The sequence below is a fragment of the Macaca thibetana genome, chromosome 12 (genome assembly GCF_024542745.1).
Source record: "Macaca thibetana thibetana isolate TM-01 chromosome 12, ASM2454274v1, whole genome shotgun sequence".
NCBI classification, from domain to species: Eukaryota; Metazoa; Chordata; class Mammalia; order Primates; family Cercopithecidae; genus Macaca; species Macaca thibetana.
The window spans coordinates 9,801,366-9,813,424 of record NC_065589.1 but is presented as its reverse complement, the minus strand read 5'-3'; the positions used below and the strand labels follow the sequence as shown (position 1 = coordinate 9,813,424).

At 38.2% G+C, this 12,059-nt stretch overlaps 2 protein-coding genes across 6 annotated transcripts in view; both read left to right on the top strand.

The window, feature by feature from the left end:
- DGKD (diacylglycerol kinase delta) overlaps positions 1–12,059 on the top strand; it is a 681,592-nt gene that overhangs the window by 1,006 nt on the left and 668,527 nt on the right. The window lies entirely within an intron of this gene.
- GIGYF2 (GRB10 interacting GYF protein 2) overlaps positions 1–12,059 on the top strand; it is a 164,053-nt gene that overhangs the window by 118,070 nt on the left and 33,924 nt on the right. For all 5 annotated transcript variants that reach the window (XM_050751556.1, XM_050751557.1, XM_050751558.1 and 2 more), the window contains 4 exons: positions 292–392; positions 3,511–3,611; positions 4,748–4,909; positions 7,673–7,831. In XM_050751556.1, coding sequence (XP_050607513.1) covers positions 292–392; positions 3,511–3,611; positions 4,748–4,909; positions 7,673–7,831 — 523 coding nt within the window. The remainder of the gene's footprint in view (positions 1–291; positions 393–3,510; positions 3,612–4,747; positions 4,910–7,672; positions 7,832–12,059) is intronic.

The following is a 12,059-nucleotide window of genomic DNA, read 5'->3' as shown; positions in this document are numbered from 1 at the left end:
GTATCTTTAAGGTATACATATCTTTAAGATATGAATATACAGTAGGTATATCCATCATTTAGAAGTCAGTATTACCATAGAGGATTCCAGAAGTGTGATCATTGTGCCCTTCTCTTTGTTCCACTCTAAATTGCTTTGGTGTAGTGTTAGGTTTTAGTAAAAGAGTGAAGGCGTTTTCTAGCCAGATAACCTGGAGAACCTACATATAATCTAGAAATTCCTCTTCCTCTTTTTTTTTTTTTTTTTTTGCAAATGATAAGAACAAGTTAATTTTTTATTTCCCTTTTGCAGAATATCTGATCAGAACATCATTCCCTCAGTAACTAGGTCTGTGTCGGTACCAGATACTGGCTCTATCTGGGAGCTTCAGCCAACAGCTTCACAGCCTACAGGTAAAAACTTAGATTAACCTTTAGTACCACTCTGAGGATTTAGATATTATTAATAATTTTACAATTCAATTCTTAAAACATATATTAGGTTTCTGAATCCATTTGTATTTGATGTTAACAAAAAGGTTCATTTTTTACTAGATCCAGGCAATATTGAAGGTGTTACTGAAAATATACTTTTAAGGATTTGTTTGAATTTATTTAGTGGATTTTTTTTTTTTTTTTTTTTTTTTTTTTTTTTTTTTTTTTTTGAGTCAGCGTCTCTTTTATGTTGCTGTGATCAGTGTGGAAAAATCGTTTAAATTATTTTCGATCTTTTTAGCCAGATGGGGAAAAAAAGCGTACCTAAAAAGGTAAGTAGTGGTAATCTATTCTCTTGAGTTAGAAATTAACACAAGCTAGGCATGGTGGTGTGTGCCTGTAGTGCTAGCTACTCAGGAGGCTGAGGTGGAGGATTGCTTGAGCCCAGGAGTTCCAGGCTGCAGTGAGCTATGATCATGCCAAGCCTTTTTAGCCTTGGCAACGGAACAAGGCTCTGTCTCTAAGAAAGTAAAAAAAAAAAAAAAAAAAAAAAGAATTGATGTTAACAAACACTCTAGGTACCCAGAAATTTTGGGAAAAGAAAAACCTGCTATGAATTGAGCACCTTTTCTCACTTTTATCTTTTTACATCGAATTAGAAAATTTGGGGTTGAGATTTTTTTAAGTCTTGGTATTGGTGGAGGACCACTGTTTTTCTTTCTTTTTTTTTTCCTGAGACAGACTCTTGCACTGTCGCCCAGGCTGGAGTGCAGTGATGCGTTCTCAGCTTACTGCAACCTCCACTTCCTGGGTTCAAGCAATTCTCCTGCCTCAGCCTCCTAAGTAGCTGGGATTACTTACAGGTGTACGCTATCACCCCTGACTAATTTTTGTATTTTTAGTAGAGACAGGATTTCACCTTTGTGGCCAGTCTGGTTTCAAAGTGACCTCAAATGATCTGCCCACCTTGGCCTCCCAAAGTGCTGGGATTACAGGTGTGAGCCACTGCGCCCAGCTGAGCACCTCTGTTTCTTATGGTCTGAGTACCTGCAGAGATGGATAGTTTGATCCATGGGTAGTCCTTTCAAGAGATTATAGTTGGTGTTGAAGATCCTCAAGAATTATAGGCCTTGGTGGAGTTTTTCTAGAGCTGTTCAGCCATTCAGGTCATGGTTCTGTTGTTAACATTGACCCTGCAGATTTTTGCAGAAGGATGATTGTCTTCCCTTATCAACTTTCCTTGCTGTTTGTACCTTATTTTTTCTTGGTAGCCATTTATAGTTAGGATGTTAAGAATAGAGGTTGAGCACCCATCCCTAATCCAAAAGTCCACAATCCAAAATGCTTCAAAATCTAAAACTTTTTGAGCATTGACATGATTTCACAAGTGGAATTTTTTTTTTTTTAGACAGTATTGCTGTGTTGCCGAGGCTGGCATGTAGTGGCGCAATCTCGGCTCACTGCAACCTCTGCCTCCTGGGTTCAAGAGGTTCCCTTGCCTCAGCCTCCCGAGTAGCTGGGATTACAGGCACCTACCACCACGCTTGGCTAATTTTTGTAGTTTTAGTAGAGATGGGGTTTCACCACATTGGCCAGGCTGATCTCAAATTCCTGGCCTCAAGTGATCTGCCCGCCTCGGCCTCCCAAACTACTAGGATTACAAGCATGAGACATGGTGCCCAGTCCACGATTGGACAATTTTACACATAAATACTTAACACAAACATTTTTTTCATGCCCCAAATTATTTAAAAATGTTGCATTAAACTACCTTCAGGCTGACTGGGCACAGTGGCTCACGCCTGCAATCCCAGCACTTTGGGAGGCCGAGACAGGTGGATTACGAGGTCAGAAGTTCAAGACCAGCCTGGCCAAGATGGTGAAACCCCGTCTCTACTAAAAATAAAAAAAAATTAGCCAGGCGTGGTGGCGGGCGCCTATAATCCCAGCTACTCTGGAGGCTGAGGCAGGAGAATCGCTTGAACCCTGGCGGAGGTTGCAGTGAGCCGAGATCGCACCACTGCACTCCAGCTGGGGTGACAGAGTGTGACTCCATCTCAAAAAAAAAAAAAAAAAAAAAGTACCTTCAGGCTGTGTCTACAAAGTGTATATGAAAGATTAATGAATTTTTTGTTGGATCTCATCTCAGAGGTAGCTCATTATGTATATGCAAATATTTCAAAATCTGAAAAAATCCAAAATTTGAAATGCTTCTGATCCCAAGCATTTTAGGTAATGGATACTCAACCTGTATTCTGCAGTGTTTTGGAAACTTTTAAGTACTGTATTAAACTATTTCTCTCTTTGGATTTATATGCAGTCAAGGTCCTTTAAAAGTAGTCCATTGGTTTCATACAGACAGTATTTGATAGTGTATAATTAGACTATGGTAGGAATGTAGAAGACAGAGAATGCTGAAAAATGGTGCTAGCAAACTTCAAGCCATTATCTGTTTACTTCCAAATGTGATCTTGCAGTGCCCTTCAGGTTAGCAGGACCAGGTCTCACTTGTAAGACTTGCCTGGCCTTTCCAGAGGTCTCCACAGCTCCAGCTGTAATGCTTACTTTCACTCTCTCTTTATTGAGATGAAATTCACTTAACACAAAATTAACCATTTTAAAGTGAACACTTGAGTGGCATTCACAATATTGTGCAACCACCTACTTCTCTCTAGTTGGTGTGCAGTCAGAGGCTATATGGTTACTGGAAATCTATGTGGAGTCTTAATACATTGGGATTTAAATCCTGGCATGGCCACATGCTTGCCATGTGCCCTTGGGAGTGTTAGAAACTACTTCTGACCCTTAGTTTGTTCATCTGTAAAAATGAGGGTATGAATAGAAACCTTATAGAGCTTTGTAAGGATGCAGTTAATTCCCTAATAAATGCCTGGTACTTCCCTTCATTCTAGATGTGTTGAAGGATATTCATAGAAACTAGAGTCCATTGGCAGTTCAGTCTCCTCAGAGGCAAAACAGATGTGTTTGGTGGAGCTCATTTAGGCACAGGGAAGCAGCTTTTTTCATGATTCCTATGGATATGTCACCATGTGTGTAAGCTCTGTCATCCCTCGTTCTTTCTTTTGTTGTCTTACAGTTTGGGAAGGCGGTAGTGTATGGGATCTTCCTCTGGACACCACGACACCAGGCCCTGCCCTGGAACAGCTTCAGCAGCTAGAGAAGGCCAAAGCTGCAAAGGTCTGAAACTCATTCTTCTACAACAGTGCATTGTCATCTGGCTACAGGACATGAACATTGCTGTTTATTCATCTCTCTAGCTAGCTATAGTTTTTACTTTTTACTTTCAGTTTACTGCTGCTTAGCTGTTGTAAGTACATTCATGTTGTATATTTACTGTGCTCTCTTCTCCCAAAAAAAAAAAAAAACCTCAAAACAGAATTTAAATTAATGTTTGGTTTGATTAGTTGGCACATTGTTGATTATAGACACATACATATTTTAGTTACGTTATTCATGGTATGAACATTTGTTATAAGTAACAAGAATGTGAGAAAATATCCACTACATTATTTATGAGGCTCGTGATATGTGGCTTGAGTTCTCCCATTGAATCTTTATAGTGGTATTTGTTTATATTTCTTAGTATCCACAGATGTAGCAGACAAAAAGCCCAACATCAACATTAGATTGTGTGTTCCATTCACATTTTTTGGAGGAACTAAATCTTGAATTTTGGTTTTAGTACTTGACAGAATAGAATGTCTACATCAGTACCTAGTGTCATTGTAATGATTTCTAGGTTCTCATGTATGCAAGAGAGTGTTGTTGCTGTTTTATTCTTAATGCATTCTTATCCCCTGAGGTTGTGACAGCCCCCTTAGAGTGCCCAGAATGTGGAAAGGTTCATGCAACATTGCTGTTAAAACATTACAGCCACACTGTTAAATGTTCAATCAGAAAATGATTTGTAGGGATGAGTAAAGAAGTACCATCCAAGAGCATTCTGATGTTACTCTCTTGTGTGGTAAAATGGTAATGTGGAGTGTGGAGGCAAGTACAGGTGGGAGGAAAGTGCGTTCAATTGAGACAATCATAAAATTCTTCTAATTACTGTGATGTGTCACAGCTTAGAGTTGTTATAGGGTGTTCATGTTGTAGCATATGTCAGAATTTCCTTCCTTTTAAAGGTTGAGTAATATTAATATTCCATTGTATGTATATAACATATTTTGTTTATCTATTGATCTTTTGGATCACCTGGTTGCAGTACAGTACAAGCAGCTGATTGAATGAGCGAATATTACTGGTCAGTGCTTTTGGAGTGTTCCTGTGCTTGGTTTCAAGTTTCTAAGAACACTCTTGTGTAATCACAGCTAGAGCAAGAAAGAAGAGAGGCAGAAATGAGGGCGAAACGGGAAGAGGAAGAGCGAAAGAGGCAAGAAGAACTCCGAAGACAACAGGAGGAAATTCTTCGGCGACAGCAGGAGGAAGAAAGGAAAAGGCGAGAGGAAGAAGAACTTGCCCGAAGGAAACAGGTATATGTCTGGGGACTCTGATCATAGGATTAGTGCTTGATGAGGGCTTTCAGGCTGCCTTCTTTCATCATTTCACAGATACTCCTGAAGGCCATAGGATTGGGGTTAGAACCTTAGAATACTCACTCACCTTTGGAAAGAATCTCTGTTTTCCACCAACCCACTGTAGGGATATTCTTCAGTCCTAGTAAACCACTGGAATTGATTTGCTTTGCATATTTCCTAGGGTTTTATAAACCAGTTAGATTTCAGAAGTTCTGTCCTTCTGTCTAAAAACAATGAGAAAGTAACTTTGATGTGCAGCATTAAATGTCAAAATTTAAAAGTTACATGGGCTTTAAAAAAATTGTGCTAAAATATACATAACATAAAATTTACCATTTTAAGTGTACTTTCAGTGGTGTCAAGTATATTCATTCATATTGCTGTGCAACCCTCACAAACATGTCTGTAGAACTTCTCCAGTTTTGCAAACTACATACCCATTAAACAAGGAGCCCCACTCCCTCCATCTCATAGCTCCTAGTAACCACTATTCTTCTTTCTTTGTCTGTGAATTTAAGCTAAATCAATTTCTTATGTAAGTAGAATTATACAATATTTGTCCTTTTGTGTTGGGCTTATTTCACTTAAGGTTTATTCATGTTGCAGCGTGTATCAGAATTTCCTTCCTTCTAAAGGTTGAATAATATTCCGTTGTGTGTTTATCCATTCCTCTGTTGATGGACATTTAGATGACTTCCACGTTTTAGCTATTGTGAATAATGCTGCTGTGAACATGGGTGTATAGATATCTGTTTGAGCCCTTGCTTTCAACACTTTTGCATATATACCTAGAAGTGGAATTGCTGGATCATATGGTCATTCTCTTTTGAATTTTTTTAAGAACTGCCATATTGTTTCCCACAGCTGCTGCACCACTTTATATTCCTACTGGCAATGCACAGCAATTCCACTGTCTCCACATTCTCACCAACACTTGTTATTTTATTTTATTTTTTTGGTTTTGCTTTGTTTCTTTTTGATAATAACTTTTTTAAATGGGTATGAAGTGGTATTTCATTGTGGTTTTGATTTACATTTCTCTAATGATTAGTGTTGTTGGGCATCTTTTCACATGCTTATTGACCATTCAAATGTACTTTTAAAAAGTATCTTTGACTAAGACCTCTACCTTCTCTTTATTCTTTCCCTTAATGAACCTCTTCTCTCTATTTTAGTGTTTCTAAATAGGGAGCAAAAAAACCTCTACACATATATTTGCTTTACAACGTTTTCCCTGTATAACTGAGCAAAAACCAGAAAGATAAGACACGTTTTATTTTTCCCCTAGAAAGCAGGTTTTCATTTGAAGAAATTTAGACAGAAATCACCCAGCAATAATTTTGAATGTAATGATTTTTGTATATGGTGTGAGATGAGGGTCTGATTTCATTCTTCTGCCTGTGGATATCCAGTTTTCCCACCACCATTTGTTAAAGAGACTGTCCTTTCCCCCATTGTGTGTTTGTGGCATCTATGTCAAAAATCAATTGAGTATAAGTGTGTGGATTTATTTCTGGGCTTTGTATTCTCTTTTTGGTTTCTTCTTTTTATTTTTTTGGAGACAGAGTCTCACTCTGTCACCCAGGTTGGAGGTATATATTATTTGTACTTACATTTTATAACCCTTCTTTTGACATGAATTATGTCATATTTCCATGTCAAATGTGTATCTAAAAATCTACATCATCATATTTGCTAGCTGTATTAAATTTCATTTTATAAGTAAATTATAATAAGTTAACCAGTTCCCTATTGTTGGACATGAGGGTTGTTTCTAGTTCTTCACTGTTAGATAAGTGTTTGAATGAAAGTCCTTGTAGCTAAGTCTTTGCTTAAGGATTTATAACTAGTGAGGCATAACACTTTTAATGTTTTTTGGTTTTTTTTTTTTTGGTCGGGAATTCACCATTCATGTGCTTGGCTCATTTTTCCATTGGGGTTTTCCTAGACTTCGCTTGAAAGGATCCACTCTCTTAATAGCCCCACAGTCTAGCCTTTACCACTTGTTTCCTACTTTTTGGCCCCAAGAGGTGCTCTGTGAAAAACAAAAAAGATCCATGCTGAAATGAAATGAGAACTACTGTTAATTCTTAGCGTCACACTATACCGCAGCATATAGAGGCTCTAAGGAGTATTGCAGTAAAGAAGTATGTTTAATTCTGTGTTGCTCAGTTTTCCATAAATGGTCTCAACAATGGGACCTCTTTCTGTGTAATACTTAATAGTATTGGTGGAACTTTTGATCTTCAGAATATGTTCTGCCACATGGCTTTACTCAGTACTTCTGACTGGGAGAATTTATCTTACACCAAAATTTTTGGTGGCCATGATTTGCCAACTTTATGCCTTAAGTTCCCAGTTGATTAAAAAAAATAGGGATTAAAAATACCAAAGGAGAAACCAAAGCTTTAATTCTAATGTAGCTCTTTATAGGGTTAATCAGTAAATGATGTGGCTAATACAGAAACCAGGATAGACTTCGCAGTTTATTGTAATTTAACTACTAATATTTTAAATTCAATTTTCTTTTTATTGTAATGTGTCCAGTTCCCCAATTTACATGTATACTTTTTACTCTAGATCGTGATTACTTTTATGTTTACTGTTTAACAGAGTCTTAGCAGCACATAGCCTATTACTTTCCAAATATGACATAATAAATTGAATGATAGACCTGAGTCCCTCCCCCACCCCCCACCCTCCATCTTTTTTCCTTAGGAAGAGGCTCTGCGTCGCCAGCGGGAGCAAGAAATTGCATTAAGGCGACAGCGAGAAGAGGAAGAAAGACAGCAGCAAGAAGAAGCTCTTAGAAGACTGGAAGAGAGGAGAAGAGAAGAGGAAGAAAGGCGGAAGCAGGAAGAATTGTTACGCAAACAGGTGACCAGATGGTTTTCTCTTCTAATTGTTCCTTTGAAGCTGGGAATTAGTGATTTAGAAAATACTAGGACATTAAGATAGCCTATCTAAAATTTTTTCAGGTTGCTGAAAATTACCAAAAGAAACCTAACTGGCTCTTACTACTTCTGTCTAAATTTCTTCAAATGAAAACCTGTTTTCTAGAGGAAAAATAAAATTTGTCTTATCTTTCTGGTTTTTGCTAAACTATATAGTGGAAATGTTGTAAAATACATGGTTTTTTTTAAAGCAAGTTTCAGACTGAAGCAGAATAGTAGTACAACAAATTCCCATAAATCACCCAGCAATAATTTCTTTTTCTTTTTCTTTTTTTTTTCTTCCTGACACAAGTCTCACTTTGTGGCCCAGGCTGGAGTGCAGTGGCGTGATCTCGGCTCACTGCAAGCTCTACCTCCTGGGTTCATGCCGTTCTCCTGCTTCAGCCTCCCGAGTAGCTGGGACTACAGGTGCCCACCACCTCTCCCGGCTAATTTTTTGTATTTTTAGTAGAGACGGGGTTTCACCTTGTTAGCCAGGATTATCTCAATCTCCTGACCTCGTGATCTGCCCGCCTCAGCCTCCCAAAGTGCTGAGATTACAGGCGTGAGCCACTGCGCCCGGCCATCACCCAGCAATAATTTCTAACGTAATGATTTTCATGTATGGTATGAGATGAGGCTCTGATTTCATTCTTCTGCCTATGAATATCTAGTTTTCCCACCACCATTTATTAAAGAGACTGTTCTTTCCCCATTGTGTGTTTTTGGCATCTATGTCAGTGAGCATAAATGTGTAGATTTATTTCTGGGCTTTATATTCTCTTATTGCCTTTTTTTTTTTTTTTTTTTTTTTTTTTTTTTTGGGAGATCAAGAGCCTCACTCTGCTGCCCAGGCTGGAGTGCAGTGGCGCCATCTCGGCTCACTGCAACCTTCACCTCCCCAGCTCAAGCGATTCTCGTGTCTAAGCCTCCCAAGTACCTGGGACTACAGGCAAGCATCACCACGTCCGGCTAATTTTTTTGTATTTTTAGTAGAGGCGGGGTTTTGCCTTGTTGGCCGGTCTGGTCTCAACTCCTGGCCTCAGATGATCTGCCTGCCTCGGCCTCCCAAATGCTGGGATTACAGGTGTGTCTTTTTGCTTTCTTGACAGTGTTCTTTTAAACATGTAAATTTTTCACTTTAATAATGTCCAATTTATCTTTTTTATTTTATTTTATTTTTTATTTACTTACTTACTTTCTTATTTTAAGACACAGTCTCGCTCTGTTGCCTAGGCTGGAGCGCAGTGGTGCGATCTTGGCTCACTGTAGCCTCTGCCTCCCAGGTTCAGGCAGTTCTGCCTCAGCCTCCCGAGTAGCTGGGACTACAGGCATGTGCTGCCAAGCTCGGCTAATTTTTGTATTTTTGATAGAGATGGGGTTTCGCCATGTTGGCCGGGCTGGTCTTGACCTCCTAACCTCAGGTGATCTCTCACCTTGGCCTCCTAAAGTGTTGGGGTACAGACATGAGCCACCGCGCCTGGCCAATAATGTCCAATTTATCTATTTTTTTCTTACAAGTTGTATACTTTTAGCCCTTACTTTTAGGTTTGGATTCCTTATATTCTCAGTACATGTTCTTTGTTGGATAAATGTTGTGCATACTTTCCTCCAGGCTATAGCATGTCTATTTATTTTCCTAGGGGATCTTTTGATAAGTACAGATTTTTAATTTTGATGAAATCCTATTACATTTGTCTTTTATTAGTGTTTTTTTGTTTCTATATAAGAACTATTTGCCAGCCTACAGATTATTAAAATATCTCCTGTATTTTTTTAAAGCTTTATAGTTTTGGTTTTACAAATAGTTAGAATTGTTTTTTCTGTATGATATGAGGTATGAGTTGTTCCAGTGCCTGTTTTTGCAAAGTCTTTACTTTTTCTATTGAATTTTTGGTGCTTTTGTCAAAGTCAATTGTATAAAATTTTTTTTTTTTTTTTTACTGGACTCTTCCCTTTTGTTCCACTGATAAGTTTGCCTGTCCTTAAACGAGTATGCACTATTTGATTACTACTGTAGCTTTATAGTAACTACAAGTAAGTCAAATATGTCTTCGAGCTTTGCCTTTTTATTCAAGACTGCTGACTAAGATCTTTTCCCTTCCTATTAAAATTTAAAATTATCTTCTTAATTTCTGTATAAGTAAAAGCCTACTGTGATTATGATTTGGATTGTGTGGAATCTAAATTGAAGAGAATTCACATTTTAAGATATACTGAGTCTTCCAGGCAATGAACATGGTATATCTTTCCATTTATTTATGTTTTCCTTGTTTTTTTCTCAGTGCCATTTTGTTTTCATTATACAGGTTATGTACATCTTTTAAAAATTGAGTTTTTTCTTTTTTGCTATTATAAATGGAATTTTAAAAGTTTATTTTCCCGCAGGTCAGGTGCGGTGGCTCATGCCTGTAATCCCAGCACTTTGGGAGGTCAAGGCAGGCGGATCACGAGGTCAGAAGTTCGAGACCAGCCTGGCCAACAGGGTGATACCCTGTGTCTACTAAAAATACAAAAATTAGCTGGGCGTGGTATCGCGCTCCTATAATCCCAGTTACTTGGGTTGCTGAGGCAGGAGAATTGCTTGAACCTGGGAGGCAGAGGTTGCAGTGAGCTGAGATGGCATCCCTGCATTCCAGCCTGGGCGACAGGGCAAGACTCCGTCTCAGCGGGGGAACTGTTTATTTTCCAGTTCTATATGGAAATGGAATTGATTGGTTTTCATATATACATCTTATATTCTGACACTTTGTGAAACTCAACTTACTACCTCTAATAGTACTTTTGTTGATTCCTCAGATTTTCTATGGAATCTTATTGATAAATGGGAGCAGTTTTAATTCTTCCTTTCCAACCTTGGATAGAAGTGGTTAAAATGGATAATAGCCTTATTTCCAGTATTAGGGAGAAAATGTCCAGTATTTCACCATTAAATATGTTGATCGTTTTTCATAGGCATCCATTATCCAACTGAAGAAGTTTCTTTCCACTCCTAGTTTACTGAAAGTTTTTCAATGAATAGATACTGAGGTTGTAAAATGGTTTATCTGCGTTGATTGATAATCATTTACTTTTTTCATTCTGCTCATATAGTGAATTATTAATAATTAATATTAATAACAGTTATTAGTAACTATTGATAACTGAGTTTTGAAGGTTAAGCCAACTTTGTGTTCCTGGATTACCACCCTACTTGATACATATGTTAACCTAATTTGGTACTGTTTTGTTAAGAATATTTACATCTATGTTCATGAAGGAGAGAGAGGTCTATAATTTCCTTTCTCTTTTTCCTTTCTTTTCTTGGCTCACTACAGCCTCGACCTCCCATGCTCAATCAAGCCTCCCACCTCAGCTGCCTTAGTAGCTTGGGCCACAGGCGCATGCCACCACACCTGGCTAATTTTTTTATTTTTCGTGGAGATATGGTTTCTTGCCGTGTTGCCCAGGCTGGTCTTGAATTCCTGGACTCAAGCAGTTTTCTTGTCTTGGCCTTCTAAAGTGGTAGGATTAGAGGAGTGAGCCACCACACCTGACCTATAATTTTCTTGTAATGCTTTTGTCCCCTTTTGGTGTTAGGTTTATACTGGCCTCTTAAATTAGAATGTGATACTTTCATTGTTTTCTGAAAAAGTTTGTATAAGATTAGAATTATTTCTTCATTGAATACAGGCATACCTCATTTTGTTGTGCTTCACTTTCTTGTGCTTTGCACGTATTTCATTTATTACAAATTGGAGGGCTTGTGGCAGCCCTGCATCGACCAAGTCTGTTGGCCAGCAGCGTGTGCTCACTTTGTCTCTGTGTGACACTTTGGTAATTCTTGCAATGTTTCAGATTTTTTTTAACTGTTATATCTGTTACGGTAATCTGTAATAAGTGAGTTTTGATGTCATTATTGAAATTGTTGTGGAGTGCCATGAACTGTGCCCACATAAGGCAGCAAACTTAATCCATACCTATTGTGTATGTTCTGACTACTGACTGGCTATTCCCTGTCTCTCTTCCTCTCCTTGGACCTCCCTATTCACTGAGTCACATCATTATTGAAATTAGACTGATTAATAACCCTATAGTGGCCTCTAAGGGTTCAAGTGAAAGGAAGAGTCATGTCTCACACTTTAAATTGAATGCTAGAAATGATTAAGCTTAGTGAGGAAGGCATGTCAGAA